The following is an 18015-nucleotide window of genomic DNA, read 5'->3' on the forward strand; positions in this document are numbered from 1 at the left end:
TTGCCCCCTTTTGTTTTCCAGGAAAAGGTGAATTTCAAGGTACCATCCTACCCATCTCCATCTTTTCTAATGATTCCCATAAGACTTGCAGATGACTCCCTTGTTTACCTGTCTCTGTAAAACCCCAGACTCCCTTATTGTTTTTTTGAGATGTTCCTCATTAATAAATGTTCTCCCTAGAACTGAATAAAATCATTTCCTCATTGTCTGGGGGCTTTTCTCTTTAACATCATCAACACAAATGTATCTAGTGGATAGACCAGGTTTAGCAAACAAACTTCTGAAAACTCTGAGAAATGTGTCTGCAGCTTTGTGTTTAGGCAATTTTTTTTTTAAAAGTAGCTCTATACCCAACGTGGGGCTTGAACTAATGAGATTGAGAGTCTTATGCTCTAGTGACTTGAGCTAGCCAGGTGTCCCAGGCAATTTGTTTTCTTTACCAGAAATATCTAGCTTCTTAAATGCCCTGGTGAACTATAAACCACAAAGCCAATTTTTTTTTTTAAGAAAAAGCACAGGGCTCAGTCAACTGCACTTGCTCATATGTATTTGCTGTTTCTATGTCCATTAGGCCAGAGATCAGGGATGCTTGGATCATGAATGACATTAAGAGTTTTTAAAAACATCAGTTGGTTATCTTACCTAGGCAGAGCTAGATACCTGCACTATTCAACAGCTGAACTGTTATTGGCAAAGATTTTGCAACATTTTTTTTCAGTACTGGTAATCAAAATGCAGCATCATAGATTTACAGTGTTTTCTTATTTGGCCCTTCCTATTTTCTTTTTTAGTGTTAGTATAACTCTTGCAATGCTTTTACATTCATTATAGCTATTTTGGAACCAGCTGGTAGTATGCTTTGGCTTTTCTGTGTAATTGGCATATAATAAAAGTAATAGGCAACATTTATTGAGTGATTAACTTGTGCCAGGAACTGTACTAGGTGCTCTCAATATGTTAATCAATTTTCACAGCAGCCCTATGAGGTAGACACCATTACTATTTCCGTTTTACAAATGAGGAAACTAAAACAAGGATATTAAGTAATTTGTCCAAGGTAACATTGTTAGGAGTGGTTGATCGTGAATTTGAATTTGGGGAGTCTGACTCTTCCACACAGAAGCTTAATCACTTTGTTAAATAGTTTTGATATCATTCTATTAACATTTATTGCTTTTTCTCTTTCTCATATAATTTCCTCCACTTCTCCTTCATGCCTATTACCCCTTCACCATTTCATTTATAATATTGGTGAAATTACTCTATCTTGGCAGTTTTCTCTTCCCTCTTCACTTGTCTTTCATGTACCACTCTACCACTTTTTCTGTTTGTCTCTAACCCCTTTGCCATATTCTGAAATGAATTTAAAGGGTCTTTGGCCAAAGAAAGGACTACCACAGATCCTTCTAGTAGAAATTTTTCTCTCCAGATTCCTCATACAATAACCCACCAAACTTCAATCATTTCATCTTTCTGGTTATTTGGATTTCAGATAAATGAATTTTTAAACCCCCCCTGGGGCATCTGGGTGGCTCAGTCAGTTAAGTGTCTGATTTCACCTCAGGTAATGATCTCACAGTTCTGTGCTGACAGCTCAGAGCCTGGAGCCTGCTTCAGATTTTGTGTCTCCCCCTCTCTCTCTGCCCTTCCCCTGCTCACTCACGCTCATGCGCTCACTCTCTCTCTCTCTCTCAAAAGTAAATAAACATAAAATAATTCTCCCCAAAGGCAAGTAAATGAACCAGGGCCAAATTTGCACAAATGGACTTTGTGGTGGTCCTTTCCTCTATAACCTGGATTCAACTACTGGCCTAGTACCTTTGGATTTAGAATTTATACAGAATGTGTGTGAAAAAGAATTAGCTCTAGAAGGCTCTACTTGTTAATAGAAACAAATCCATTAAATTTGTGACAAAACTGAAAATGTTAACCAGGAAATAAAATAAGTGTGACAGCAGCATAATTCTACACAGTCCTCACTTTTTCCACACCATGTGTCATGATAAGCAGTCACCATTAAAGATAAATGAAGGCTTGGGAGAGTAGATATAAGGTAATAGTTGTCTAAAAATGAATCAAGAAAAGTGACCATGAATTCTGGGCACCTGGGTGGCTCAGTTAAGTATCTGATTCTTGACTTTGGCTCAGGTCACGACCTCACAGCTCGTGAGATTGAGTCCTTCATGGGGCTCTGCACTGACACCACGGAGCCTGCTTGGGATTCTCTCCCCGCCCCGCCGTGTGCTCTCTCTCTCTTAAAAAATAAATAAACATTAAAAAAGAAAAGTTACTATGAATTCATTATGGTGAAAAGTGCTTAGAAGGCCACTTTAAGAATTAACAGACCATATTTCCCTTTAGATAATTATTTAGTCCAAGGTAAACTAGTGGGAAAAGTATAAAACAGTTCTATTTACCACCAAGAATCTTAAGATAGTTTATAAACAAAACCTAACATTTACACTACAGAAGAGTCAAAGTGGTGAGTAGGTCCCTGATAATTGCTGTAAGATTAATTCAGTAAGGGAATCCATTGAATAGACAGGTCCTGATGAACTAAATTCATTTGTTGTTTCCTTTGGATATGCAAGGTCTCATTTTTCTGTATTTAACCGTGCTAAAAAGCACAGTTTTCTCTGATGACATAGGTAGGATTTTTCTGTTCTAAAATATGATTTTATTCAGTAAAGTATAGAGTAGCAAATCAAAATCTTTGCTTGGCTAGTAAATTTTTCTTTTATATTACTCTGCTTTTAGGAAAAGAAGTAAATAAGAAGAAACCAAACAATTTCCAAAAGTAATCTCCCAGTGTATAACCCAGTTTCAGCCAAGATTTAGTCAATATCCACTACTTTGGAAGATCTTATCCATTAGAATCAAGAGTGTAGAAACACTGTAATTCCAAATGATACTAGCAAGATTCAATCAGGTCCCATCTACTGTGCTTACTAAGGCAGAAATCTATGGACATACCTTTTAAAAAGGTTAAAGAATATGTATTAAACAAATAAAAAGTCTGGTGTAACTGTTCCCTAAGCCAGAAAATTCAATTAATCAGAATATTTCATTCCTGAGCATTCTGGTTAGTCAAAAAATATTACTTTTTACTTTAAACTCTCGATTAATGAACTTAAAAACCTCAATGGCTTAGACATTAATACAGAGTTGAAGAATTAAATGTAGTCTCTTCCTCCACAAGAAAAATAACATTTTATGTATAATTTATGGAAATCGTGCCTGCTCAACATTTCCAGTTAAATAGAAAAAACACAAAAGCACTGGCACAGCAGCTGTCTCAGGCTTAATATATATGTATTTGTATTTCTGCACCTGGTCTTGGCACACCAGATGACTGTCTCAGTAGCCAAAGGCTTTATGTGCTTGCATCCCCAGCTATGTAACATACCCCATTAAATTGGCTGGAGTTTATATTAGGCGTGGATAGGAGGAAATGACATTCTGCTCAGTGAACTGATCACAACCTCTGCCAAATCAGGAGAGAGAGAAGAGTGCTTACTTTCAAAATGCAGGAGATTCTTTCAGACTTTCTGGCTTCTGCTGATGCAGATCTTGGGTAATTTTTTGACATATAAGAAAAACATGTGGCAGCTTCTCAAATGTCCTCTTGGCCATAGGATTAAGCCCCTTTACAAAGTTTAACCATGTATTTCTGAAATTGTTCAAACCTTGGATGAAAAACATCTAGGTTGTTGTCATGTTGTGTCCACATTAATTATATTACCCAAAAGACAAAACATAAAAAGTTGAGCCTTATTTTTATACCTTTTCTCAAATAAATGACTAGCTAAATTCTGAAGTTTTATTCACAATTAAAATATACATATATTCTACTCAACATTTTTCATCTGTAGATTGTGACTTCCTAGCAAAATGATAATTATTTCTATTTTATACATAGGGAATTTGTGTAATTTACCTCATATTTATAAGGTGTCAAGCCCAAGGCAGGAAGGAAAGGGGCACTCATAGGCCTGGTTGAACAAGACTTGGCATCTTTTGGCCACTCGTAGAAAATGAGCCCTGAAATATAATAGTGCTACTAGTCCCCAGTAGAACTGTGGCCTTCTTCTGATACGTCAGTCTCAGGCAGTCTGCCCAAGAGGAGACACTGTATGTAATCAGTCTGCAGCAAAGTGCTGAGGACTCATTCTGTGTTCTGTCTCTATACTAGGGGTTGTGGACAATGCAAGGTATCCTGGATCCCCTCTTCAAAAGATTATGACTGAGTTGAATCAAGCTGTAAGATAAGACAAATACACATTAAAAAACCATAAGATGTACATGAGAAAGTGTTAAATTATACGGTATAGACTATACTTCTCTCAACTTCCAACCACCTAGCCCTAACCTGGAAGCTTTCCTCTAAGAGTCTCAGAGAACATATGATCTCATTTACTCTCACTGGCTCGTGTGAAATAAGGGAAGAAATGGCTATTCCTCCTTTAAAATTGAAAAATGAAAATGATTTATATCCCAGGTTACTTAGGGAATTGGCCACATACTGTGGAGCCCCTTGCGGTCCTATGTTCCTCCCAAGGTTCCCTCCCTATCACACACTTTACAATGCTCATCATAACTTTCTAAAGCATAATTCTGACAATGCCACTACTCTGCTTAAAAACCTTCAATGAGTGCACATGCCTATGAGAAAAAAGATCCTTTCTTTAGCATAGTATGCAAGGCCCTTCATAGTCTTGTCCCTGCCTACTTCTCAGGCATCTTACCTCACTATTCCCCTCAACAACTGAATCACATTAAACCTTTCCTCCTATCCCAAACATAATACATTCTCTGGAGCTTTGCACATATGTAGTCTTCGATGTTGAATGACTTCCATCTCCTCTGACAATCTCTTACCCATCCTTTAAGATCTGGCTGGGAAGATGGTCCTGAAGTTCCACCTTCCTTTCCCAGGAAAAGAAAGTTTATTGCTTTTTTGTACTCTGGCAGTTAAGTCAAACCTGTACTATAGAACTTATCAAACTGTCTTACAATGATTACTGCCTGTATCTGTCTCCTCCACAAGACTATAAATGTTTTGAGATAAAGAACTGTATCTCTTATTCATCTTTATACCTTCAATAGCTAGCACAGTGCTTGGCATATGGTGAGTTCTGAAAAAAACATTTTTTTTGTTTTAGAGCATTTATGGAATGATGCAATGCCTTAAGAATGGAGAGAAGGATTCATGTTATTTATCTTAAATAAAAGAGAAAAATAATTTTCAGATTATACATTTACAAAGTCAAGTGTGATAAACTCGAAAAACATTGGACTAATACTTGGGCTGATCAGTACCCAAATCAGGGTACTCATTGCTTCCCTTCCCCCACCCAAAACAAACAAACAAATAGAGAAATGAAGCATGGATTTAGGCAGAAGCTGGTCCTGGATCTAGACATGTCATTAGCTTTTTTTTTTTATTTTAATGTGTGATAAAACAGGGAGCTTTGCATTAAACATATCCAAAAAAATAAAGTTAGATGCAGCAGTTTTGTTTGGTAGACACACTTAAAATTGAAATGACTTGAATCAGTTAGCAAAGTGGGTGGATATCACTCCAGTGAAATTTAATATTGAAACCAAGAAGGTAATTCATTGATGTGAAACAAATAAGGAGAGTGGAAGATATACTGTAAGGTCAAATTTGAAGTGGTTCTGAGTACTGCAGCACAGGATTCAGTGACACTGATAGGAGACCACACAGACCATCTTGATGTGTAGCATCAAGATAAGTCTATGAAATAAACACCTTATTTAACTCATGGCGAGTGTCTCAAACCAATAGACAAGCTTTAAATGTAGGAAGAATCATTTGGTGGTACATTTGTCTTTGTAGTGACAAAACATATGCACAAGGGGTGATTGCTGTCAGTAGTATCATCTTTAAATACTGAAGACAAAGATGTAAAAATGGCATGACGGAATACCAAGATACGCATGTCTGGGCATAGGTCAGATCTGTAGCTCTTTTTAAGTAAACTCTATGCCCGATGTGGGGCTTGAATTCACAACCCCAAGACGAAAAGTCACATGCTCTACTCACGAAGCCAGCCGGGTGCCCTAGATCTTTAGTTTTCAAACTTCTCTGAAGCAGCAGACTGTTTGTTTTTTCAAGTAAAATTTTATGTGGAATCCCAATATAGAAAACAAACAAAATCAAGACTGCTCTGGTCAAAGCACGAGTAGGGTGGACACTTGGGGGGGGGTCCAGAACCCTATATATTTAGCTACCCCTTTACTTCCGGTAGTTGCCACTGAGGCATCTTACAGAATCCTGGGATCGATACTATGGAAAGGTTTCTATATGGAGAGAGGTTAGAACAGATGACTTCTAGTTCTGATTCTCTCTTTAATATTCAAGATCAGTCAGGAAATCAGGATTTTATTCCACTTATGGAAGAGCCCAGCAGAGGACAATACAAACAACTAAGGGTTTGAGAAATAATCTTAATGATTATGTATTGGGTGTGGGTAACAAAAGAGGTTTTTTCCCTTCCTTCCTCCCTCAAAATACAAAATTGTATTCAGCACTCACTCTGTTCTATACTCTGGGAATAAAGAGGAACAGATAATACAGATAATAACCTATTCTCAAGGGCTTCACAGTGTATGTGTGTGGGGTATGTGGAAGCAGATGAAAAATACAAAAACAAACAAGGAAACAGCATACTGTGACATGCAACATTACAAAAATAACACACAGTAATGTGATAAAGAACAACACTATGTGTGGGGGGCTACTTCAGATAGGTTGGTCAGAAAAGATTTTCTGAATAGGTGATACTTAGACAAAGACCTGAAAAGTGAAACAAAACTCACCCATACTGAGATGGAGAAGTCTTCCAGGCAGAGAGAGCAGCATTGCAAAAGCTCTGAGGCAGGAAAGAACTTCCTTGGCCTATTTGAGAAGCTGAAAGGCCAGTGTGGCTGGAACACAGTTAATGAAGGAGAGTGGTACAAGATGAGTTCTGATGGGACCAAATCACAGGAGCCATCACAAGGAGTTTGGACTTCATTCTTAGTGAGATAGGAAGCCTTCGGAGGGTTTTGAGCAAAAGAAGGGTCTTATTTAAACTATATTTTATTCTATGAAGGGATGTTGTATAGGTAGGTGATCACTACCACAAGGAAAATGGGCTAAACTGCATCAGGAGAAACTTGGTAACACGGAGGAAATTTAGAAGAACTGTTGCCAAGAAATGTTGGAGAGTTTTATTTGATGGTACAAAGCTAATTTCTTGGCATGATTTAACAAGCAGCCAGAAAGATAATTTCTTTAGCCTTCTTACAGTGGTCGGCTTTGACAATTTACCCTTGGGGTCACAGTCACTGGGAAAGCTGAGGCTCATACATAAGTCTCCTCTCAATGCTCCATTCACTAAATTAATTGCTTCTAAATTGCTTACAGAAAAGCAGTGAAAGATGGCAAAAGACAGAAATACAGTACTTCCTTTTTAAAAGACTCCTGAAAATGTGATTTTTCTCTGCAAAAACCTACCTTAATACTTACTTATGAGTTAGTTTACCATGATAAGCTACCTTAGCCGGTTTCCTCCTAGCATCTGAACCTCAGATCCCAACCTTAAACCAGTCTGACCACCTGTTTTTTTCTGTTTCCCAAAGCTAGGACGGCCAAGTGTTACTGGAACAAACCATGTAACTGCAGATGTACACCATTACACATTTATGGTTCCCAATCACAGCTGGGCCTTTAAAGCTGGTCAGTAGTCATTTACTTATCTTTAGTTGTCTCTTTCTCAGACCTTAAAATGGATACTACAAACTCACTAAGACCCAAGACCTCCTGATCAAAATTCCATCACATTCAAAATAAAATCCAATGTCCTACCATGGTCCACAAGGCCTTGCATGATGTGGCCTTTACCAATTACTCTGTCCCCATTACTGACTTTTACTCCAGTGGCATTGGCCTTCTTGCTATTCCTAAGAACATCAGATGGATAATGGTGTGCATCTGCAGTTATATGGTTTGCTTTTGAGAAACTGCCAAATTGTTTTCTAAAGTGGCTGTACCATGTTACATTCCCACTAGCAATGATTGAGGATTCTAATTTCGCCTGTCCTCACATGCATTTGTCATTATCTATTTGATTGTAGACATCCTAGTGGGTGTGAAGAAATATCTTATTGTAGTTTTGGTTTGCACTTCCTTAATGACCAATGATGTTGAACAACTTTCCATGTGCTCATTGGCCATTTGTACATCTTCTTTGGATAAACATCTATTCAAATCCTTTGCCCATATTTTAACTGGGCTATTTGTCTCTATTGCTGAGTTGGAAGTCTTCTTTATGTATTCTGGACACAGGCCTCTGATCATACAGGCATACTCATTTTATTGCACTTTACTTTATTGTGCTCCACAGATCATGCATTTTTTTAATAAATAAGACTTGTGGAAATAGCAAGACAACTAGAATTAGAAGTGGAGCTTGAAGATGTGACTGAATTGTTGTGATCTCATGATAAAACTTTAATGGATGAGCTAAGAAAGCGGTTTCTTGAGATGAAATCTATTCCTGGTGAAGATGCTGTGAAGACTGTTGAAATGACAACAAAGGATTTAGAATATTACAGAAACTTAGTTGATAAAGCAGTGGCAGGTTTTGAGAGGATTGACTCTAATTTTGAAACAAGTTCCACTGTGGTTAAAATGCTATCAAACAGCTTCATATGCTGGAAGAGTCCATACATGTGGCAAACTTCATCATTGTCTTATTTTGAGAAATTGCCACAGCCATCCAAACCTTCAGCAATGACCACCCTGATCAGTCACTGGCCATCAACATTGAGGCAAAACCTTCCACCAGCAAAAAAGATTATGACTCACTGAAAACTCAAATGATGCTTAGAATTTTTTTTTAGCAATAATGTATTTTAAAATGAAATATATACAGTTTTTAAAAAAGATAGTTATTGCAAACTTGGTAGACTACAGTATAAACATATTTTTATATGCACTGGGAAACCAAAAAATTCATTTGACTCACTTTATTGTGATATTTGCATTCTTGCAGTGGTCTGGAACAGAAGCTGTAATACCTCCAAGATATGCCTGTACATTATTTGTAAATGTTTTCCCTCATTCTATTGCTTGTCTTTTTACTTTCTTAATGGTGTTCTTTGAAGCCCCAAAGAATTTAACTTTGGAGAAGTCCAATTTATTTTTTCTTTTGTTGCTTGTGCTTTTGGTGATATATCTAAGAAGGCTTTGTCTAAGCCAAGTTTATGATAATTTATTCCTATGTGTCTTCTAAGAGTTGTATAGATTTACCTCTTACATTTAGGTCTGTGGTCTATTTTAAACTAACTGTTATGTATGGTACAAAGTAGAGAGAGGTCCAAATTCATTCTTTTGCATGTGGATCCAGCTGTCCCAGTACCATTTGTTGAAAAGACTATTCTTTCCCTATTGAATGGTCTTAGTACTTTCTCAAAAATCAACTGACCATAAATGTGAGGATTTATTTCTGGACTCTCAATTCCATTATTCCATTGATCTATATGTCTATACTTACGCCAGCACCACACTGTCTTGATTACAGTGTGAGTCCTCCAACTTTGTTCTTTTTCAAAATTATTTTGGCTATCTGTAGGTCTTCTGCATTTCCATATGAATTTTAGGATTGGCTGGTCAATTTCTACAAAAAGCCACCTTGATTTCTGGTAGGAATTGTATTGAATCTGTAGATCAACTTGGGAGTATTGTCATCTTAACAATATTAAGTTTTCTAATCAATGAACATGGTATCCTACTACACATTATTTATATGATTCACGGTTATAAGGAACTAATATATAATAATTTTTAAATGTGAGATAAAATAAATTTTTGTAGCTTTCTTGAAGTGTAGTTTAGATGCCATAAAATTTACCCATATTAAGTATACAATTCAATGATTTTGAATAAATTTACTAAGTTAGTCAGCCATCACCATAATCTCGTTTTAGAACATTTTTATCCCTCCAATAAGATTCCACATACCTGTTACATTTAATCCCTGTTCTTACCACCAGATCCAGACCAACTACTAATCTACTCTTTGTATAGATTTGTCCTTCTTAACATTTCATATAAATGGAATTATACAATATGTGGTCTTTTCTATTTGGCTTCTTTTACTTAGCATCGTTTCTTAATTAATAGAGTTTTCTTTCTTGAAAATTTCTTTTTTTTTAAATAGGTTATTGTCAAATTCATTTCCATACAACACCCAGTGCTCTTCCCCACAAGTACCCTCCTCCATTACCACCACCTCTTTTCCCCCTCCCCCTCCTCCTTCAGCCCTCAGTTCATTTTCAGTATTCAATAGTCTCTCAGGTTTTGTGCCCCACTCTCTCCCCAACTCTCTTCCCCTCTCCCCCCCATCCCTGCCATGGTCCTACATTAGGTTTCTCCTATTCTCCCGTTAGAACTATGAGAGCAAACATATGGTATCTGTCCTTCTCTGCCTGACTTATTTCGCTTAGCATGACACCCTCGAGGTCCATCCACCTTGCTACAAATGGCCAGATTTTATTCTTTCTCATTGCCATGTAATACTTCATTGTATATATATATATACCACATCTTCTTGATCCATTCAGACATTTAGGCTCTTTCCATGATTTGGCTACTGGTGACAGTGCTGCTATGAACATTGGGGTACATGTGCCCCTATGCATCAGCACTTTTGTATCCCTTGGGTAAATCCCGAGCAGTGCTGTTGCTGAGTCATAGTGGAGTTCTATTGATAGTTTTCTGAGGAACTTCCACACTGTTTTCCAGAGCAGCTGCACCAGTTTACATTCCCACCAACAGTGTAGGAGGGTGCCCATCTCTCTACATCCTCGCCAGCATCTATAGTCTCTTGATTGGTTCATTTTAGCCACTCTGACTGGTGTGAGGTGGTATCTCAATGTGGTTTTGATTTGTATTTCCCTGATGATGAGTGACGTTGACTATCTTTTCATGTGCCTATAGGCCATCTGGATGTCCTCTTTGGAGAAGTGTCTGTTTATGTCTTCTGCCCATTTCTTCACTGGGTTATTTCTTTTTTGGGTGTGGAGTTTGGTGAGTTCCTTGTAGATTTTGGATACTAGCCCTTTATCTGATATGTCATTTGCAACTATCTTTTCCCATTCCTTCGGTTGCCTATTAGTTTATTTGTTGTTTCCTTTGCAGTGCAAAAGTTTTTTTATCTTGATGTCCCAATAGTTCATTTTTTCTTTCATTCCCATTGCTTTTGGAGATGTGTCAAGTAGGAAATTGCTGCGGTGGAGGTCAAGGAGGTTGTTTCCTACTTTCTCCTCGAGGGTTCTGAGGGTTTCCCGTCTCACATTCAGGTCCTTCAGCCATTTTAAGTTTCTTTTTGTGTATGGTATAAGAAAGTGGTCTAGTTTCATTCTTCTGCATGTTGCTGTCCAATTTTCCCAGCACCACCTGCTAAAGAGGCAGTCTTTTTTCCATTGGATACTCTTTCCTGCTTTGTCAAAAATTAATTGACCTTACATTTGTGGGCCCAGCTCTGGATTCTCTATTCTATTCCATTGGTCTATGTGTCTGTTTTTGTGTCAATACCACACTGTCTTGATGATGACAGCTTTGTAGTAGAGGCTAAAGTCTGGGATTGTGATGCCTCCCATTTTGGTTTTCTTCTTCAGTATTACTTTGGCTATTTGGGGTCTTTTGTGGTTCCATACAAATTTGAAGATAGTTTGTTCTAGCCTTGAGAAGAATGCTGGTGCAATTTTGACGGGGATTGCATTGCATGTGTAGATTGCTTTGGGTAATAATGACATTGTAACAATGTTTATTCTTATGATCCATGAGTATGGAATCTTTTTACATTTCTTAGTGTCTTCTTCAATATCTTTCATATGTTTTCTATAGTTTTCATCATATAGGTCTTTCACCTCCTAGGTTAGGTTTACTCCTAGGTATTTTATGGTTTTTCATGCAATTGTGAATGGGATCAGTTTCTTGATTTCTCTTTCCACTGCTTCATTATTGGTGTATAGGAATGCAACTGATTTCTGTACCCTGCAACTTTACTGAATTTATGGATCAGTTCTAGAAGGCTTCTGGTGGAGTTGATTGTGTTTTCCATGTAAAGCATCATGTCATCTGCGAAAAGTGAATGTTTGGCTTCTTCTTTGCAGATTCTGATGCCTTTTATTTCCTTTTGTTGTCTGATTGCTGATGCTAGGACTTCCAGCACTATGTTAAACAACAGTGGTGAGAGTGGACACCCCAGTCGTGTTCCTGATCTCAGGGGGAAACCTCTCAGTTTTTCGCCATTGAGGATGATATTAGCTGTGGGCTTTTCATAAACTGCTTTTAGAATGTTTAGGTAAGTTCCTTCTATTCCAACTTTCTCAAGAGTTTTTTTTAAAGAAAGGGTGCTGTATTTTGTCAAATGCTTTTTCTACATCTATCGACAGAATCATATGGTTTTTATCTTTTCTTTTGTTAGTGTGATGTATCACATTGATGGATTTGTGAATATTGAACCAGCCCTGTAAGCCAGGAATGAATCCCACTTGATCATGATGAATAATTTTTTTATATGCTGTTGAATTCGATTTGCCAGTATCTTGTTGAGTATTTTTGTATCTGTATTCATTAAGGATATTGGTCTGTAATTCCCTTTTTTTTTTTTGCTGGGTCTCTGTCTTGTTTGGGTATCAAGGTGATGCTGGCTTTGTAACATGAGTTTGGAAGTTTTCCTTCTATTTCTTTTTTTTGGAATAGTTTGAGAAGAATGGGTATTACCTCTGCTTTGAATGTCTGGTAGAATTCCGCTGGAAAGCCATCTGGCCCTGCGCTCTCATGCATTAGGAGATTTTTGATACTGGATTTGATTTAGTCACTGGTTATCAGTCTACTCATGCTTTCTATATCTTCCTGTTTGAATTTTGGTAGTGCATGTGCATTTAGGAATTTGTCCATTTCTTCCAGTTTGTTGGCATATAATATTTCATAGTAATTTCTGATGATTGCTTGTATGTCTATGGGATTGGTTGTAATAGATGCTTTTTGTTTCATGATTTTGTCTATCTGGGTGCTCTCTCTTTTCTTTCTGAGGAGCCTAGCTAGAGGTTTGTCAATTTTGTTTTTTTTTTTTTTCAAAGAACCAACTCTTGGTTTCATTGATCTGCTCGAATGTTTTTTTTTTTTTTTTTTGATTCTACATTGTTTATTTCTGCCCTGATCTTTATTATTTCTTTTCTTCTGCTGGGTTTGGGGTGATGTTGCTGCTCCCCTTCTAGTTCCATTAGGTTCTCTGTTAGATTTTGAATTTGTGCTTTTTCTAATTTGTGGAAATGGGCTTGGATTGCAATATACTTTCCTCTTACGACTGCCTTTGCTGTGTCCCAGAACATTTGGATTGTCGCATTTTTGTTTTCATTTGTTTCCATATATTTTATTTTTCTCTAATTGCCTGATTAGCCCAATCATTCTTTAGTGGAGTGGTTTTTAACCTTCACATTTTTGGAGGTTTTCTAGACTTTTTCCTGTGGTTAATTTCAAGTTTCGTAGCATTGTGATCTGAAAGTGTGCATGGTATGATCTCTATTCGTTTATATTTATGGAGGGCTGTTTTATGCCCCCGTATGTGATCTATCTTGGAGAATGTGCCATGTGCACTCAAAAAGAAGATTAATTTCCTAACTTCAGGATGCAGAGTTCTAAATATATCTATCAATTCCATCTGTTCCAATGTGTCGTTCAGGTCCATGGTTTCTTTAGAGATTTTCTGTCTGGCTGACCTATCCATTGCTGTCAGTGGGGTATTAAAGTCCCCTGCAATTAGCACATTCTTATCAATAAGATTGTTTCTGTCTGTGATTAATTGTTTTATGTGTTTGGGTGCTCCCAAATTTGCCGCATAGATGTTTATAATTGTTGGCTCTTCTTGACGGAGAGACCCTGTAATTATTATATAATGTCCTTCTTCATCTCTTGTTACTGCCTTTACTTTAAAGTCCAGTTTTCCTGATACCAGTATGACTACTCCGGCTTTCTTTTGGCTTCCAGTCACATGATAGATATTTCTCCATTCCTTTACTTTCAATCTGAAGGTATCTTCAGGTCTAAAATGAGTTTCTTGAAGACAACAAATAGATGGATTTTGGGTTTTTTTTTATCCATTCTGCTACCCGGTGTTGTTATTTTGGAGCATTCAGTCCATTTACATTCAGTGTTATTATTGAAAAATGTTGGTTTAGAGTCATTGTGTTCTCTGTAGAGTTCATGTTTGTAGTGGTGTCTCTGGTACCTTGTATTCCTTGCAACATTTCCCTCAGAGTCCCTCTGAGGATTTCTTGTAGGGCTGGTTTGGTGGTGATGAATTCTCTCAATTTTTGTTTATTTGGGAACACCTTTATCTCTCCTTCTATTTTGAATGACAGGCTTGCTGGATAAAGGATTCTTGGCTGCATGTTTTTTTCTCTTCATCACATTGAAGATTTCCTGCCATTCCTTCCTGGCCTGCCAAGTTTCATTAGATAGGTCTGTAACCACTCTGATAGGTTTCCCTTTGTATATTAGGGCCCTTTTATCCCTAGCTGCTTTCAGAATTCTCTCTTTACCTTTATATTTTGCCAGTTTCACTACGGTATGTCACACCGAAGGTCGATTCAAATTATGTCTGAAGGGAGGTTCTTTGTGCCTCTTGAATTTGAATGTCTATTTCTTTCTCCAGATTTGGGATATTCTCAGTTATAATTTGGTCTAGTATCCCTTCAGAACCTCTCTCTCTTTCTTCCTCTTCAGGAATTCCTATGATACGGATGTTGTTCCATTTGATTGTGTCACTCAGGTCTCGAATTCTCCTTTCCTGCTCCTGGATCAATTTCTCTCTCTCTCTCTCTCTCTCTCTCTCTCTCTCTCTGTCTGTCTCTCTCTCTCTCTCTCTCTCTCTCTCTTTTTGTTTTGGCTTTCTCTTTTGCTATAACTATGTCTTCTAATTCACATATTCTTCTCTCTGCCTCTTCAATCCTTGAGGTGGCTGCCTCTATTTTATTATTCACCTCATTTATAGCCTTTTTTAACTTGTCACACCTATTTTCAAAGTCCCTATTCATTGTCTCAGTTGCTTCTGTGATGCCTTTTTCTACCTCAGTGATTAATTTTATGACAAGTTTTTAAAATTCTTGTTCAGTTATGTTGTTTAGATCTGTTTTGAGCAGTTCTGTGACTGTGACTTCTTCCTGGAGATTCTTCAGGGGAGAGGTCTTTCGTTTTGGCATTTTGTCTAGTTTTCTGTCTCTTGTCAGTTTTAAAATGCTCGTTGGGCACTGTGCACCTGTTAGTATTGCTCTGTTAAAAGAGGCTTATTGTATGTCCAGGGTCTGTTATTTCAGGAACTATTCTTTTAATGGTGTCTCTCAGTTTCTCTTTTTGTGCCTTTGATTATTTTATTTCCCTGTCAGCAATGTTTGTGACTTGCTGTCATGCACAATTTGGCTTGTTTCTTGGGATAGCTCAGGCATCTTTGAGGTTTTCCTCTTTCTGGAGCCTGTATTTTCTCCTTCCACTCTTGCAGATGAGAGTAATGTCCTTCTCAGTTCAATAGATAGGGCGGACAGAGTTTACAGAGCTCCCTTCCTCTCCGCCAACTTAGCTTTTCTTAACAGAGTTTTAAAGGACAATTTCAGATTTATAGAAACATTGAACAGATAGAACAGAGAGTTCCCATACACCCTCTCCCCAACACACAGCTTTTCCTATTAACATCTTGCATTAGCATTACACTTGTTCAATGCTGACATAGTATTATCAAAATCCATAGCTTATACTAGGGTTCACTCTTAGTGTTGTACAGTTACATGAGTTTTGAGAAATGTATATTGTCCTGTATTCACACTTACAGAATCATATAGAATAGTTTTACCACCTTAAAAATTCCCTGTGCTCTGCCTAATTATTCCTCCCCTGCGTCTCCCTCTCCTGCCCCCCCCTTTTCTCTCTCTCCCTCAGGAGAATGACCCGCGACGTTCTCTGCCCTGCCGGTCGGGGCGGACGAAACAGGTACCGCCAAACGTATGGTAACCCGCGGGCTGGGGCTCCTCTCTCCAAGTCCCTGGCAATCCCTAATCTTTTTAACTGTCTCCATAGTTTTGCCTTTTCCAGGATGTCATATAGTTGAAATCATATAATATGTAGTCTTTTCAGATTGGCTTCCTTCACCTAGCAATATGCATTTAAAATTTCTCTATTTCTTTTCATGGCCAGATAGTGCAATTTAAAAAATTTCAGCTTTATTGAGGTATAACTGACATAAAATTGTAAGATATTTAAAGTGTACATTGTGGTAATTTGATACATATATACATTGTGAAAGGAGTGCCCCCACCTAATTAATTAACACACCTATTACCTCACATATTTATCTTTTTTTTGGTGAGAATATTTAAGTTCTATCCTCTTAGCTTATTTCAATTATACAATACAGGATAGCTCATCTGCTTATTGCTGAATAATATTCGATTGTATAGATATAACACAGTTCCCTTATCCATTTACCATTGGTGGATATCTTGGTTGCTTCTAAATTTTGGCAATTATGAAAAAAGTTTTCTATAAACATTTGTGTGCAGGTTTTTTATGGACATACATTTTCAACACAATTGGGTAAATACCCATGAGCATGATTGTTGAGCGTAATACTTTTGAGGCCCAAAAGTTTTGGGTTATTCTTACTTTCTGGTTATTATGAACAACCAAATAGAATAAAACAAAATAGATGTGCTGTGAACATTTAGGTTGCAAGTCTTTTTGTAGATGTATGTTTTTATTTCTATTGGGAATGGAATTGGTGGGATGTATGATAAGTTTAACATCTTAAGAAACTGGGGAACTTGTGGGGAAGAGCACTGGGTGTTATATGGAAATCAAATTGGTAATAAACTATTAATTAAAAAAAAAGAAACTGTTAAACAGTTCTCCAAAGTGTCTCTACCAGTCTACATTCCCACCAGAAATGTATAAGGGCTTCTGTTTCTCGACATTCTTGCCCACATTTGCCATCTATCTTTTATTACAGCCATTCTAGTGGCTGTCTAGTTGTATCTCACTGTAGTTCTAATTTGCATTTCTGTATGATTAACAATACTGAGCATCTTCTCATTTGCTTTTTAACGATTTATATATTGTCTTTGGTGAATAGTAAGAGTTGTATATTCTGGATATAAGTTCTTTATCAGATATGTAATTTTCAAATATTTTCCCCCAGTTCATGAGTTGTCTGTTTATTTTCATAATGATGTCTCTTGAAGTACAAAAGTTTTTAATTTTAATAAACTCCACTTTGTTGAAATGTTGATTTGTTTTCTTTTATGGATCATGTTTTTGTTGTTGTACCCAAGAAATAATTGCTTTACCAAGGTCTTATAGGTTTTCTCCTACATTTTCTTTTATAAATTTTATAGCTTTAGCTCTTACATTTAGGCCTCTTACCCATTTTTAGATAATTTTTGTGTATGGTATGAGGTAAGGGCCTAATTTTATCTTTCTCTATGTGTGTATCCTTGTCCCAGCACTGCTTGTTGAACCTCACCATGTATTTCCAAGGCTTTAAAAAGAAGTGTTTTTCTAACTTTGATTTTGAAAACAACCCCAGAGAAGAGTTAGAAGAATGCTACAACAAGTAGTCACACATCTTATACTTAGATTTACAAACTGTTACTAATTTCTCATATTTGTTCTCTCCAGACACACACACACACACACACACACACACACACACACACACACACATTTTCTTGAGCCATTTGAAAGTAAGCTACAAATATGAGGAAACTTCACTCCTAAATACTTCAGCATGCATCTCCTAAGAGACAGAAGTCTTCCACATTATCACACCTGAGAAATCAATATTAATTTAATAATATCATAGTTTAAATTCAAATTTACCAAGTTATTACAAAAATGTCTTTCATAGCTGTTTATGATTTCCCTCTTCAATTCAGAATCCATTTAAGGTT

At 37.1% G+C, this 18015-nt stretch overlaps 1 protein-coding gene across 11 annotated transcripts in view; it reads right to left on the minus strand.

Annotated features, from left to right (window-relative positions):
- HDAC8 (histone deacetylase 8) overlaps positions 1–18015 on the minus strand; it is a 225820-nt gene that overhangs the window by 167824 nt on the left and 39981 nt on the right. For 6 of the 11 annotated variants that reach the window (XM_029929834.1, XM_029929833.1, XM_029929838.1 and 3 more), the window contains exon 5: positions 6844–6951. The exons of 2 other annotated variants lie outside the window; for them this stretch is intronic. In XM_029929834.1, coding sequence (XP_029785694.1) covers positions 6844–6951 — 108 coding nt within the window. 3 more of the 11 variants (XM_029929841.1, XM_029929844.1, XM_029929842.1) reach the window with 3 other exon arrangements.

The sequence above is a fragment of the Suricata suricatta genome, chromosome X (genome assembly GCF_006229205.1).
Source record: "Suricata suricatta isolate VVHF042 chromosome X, meerkat_22Aug2017_6uvM2_HiC, whole genome shotgun sequence".
In the NCBI taxonomy this organism is placed as follows: Eukaryota; Metazoa; Chordata; class Mammalia; order Carnivora; family Herpestidae; genus Suricata; species Suricata suricatta.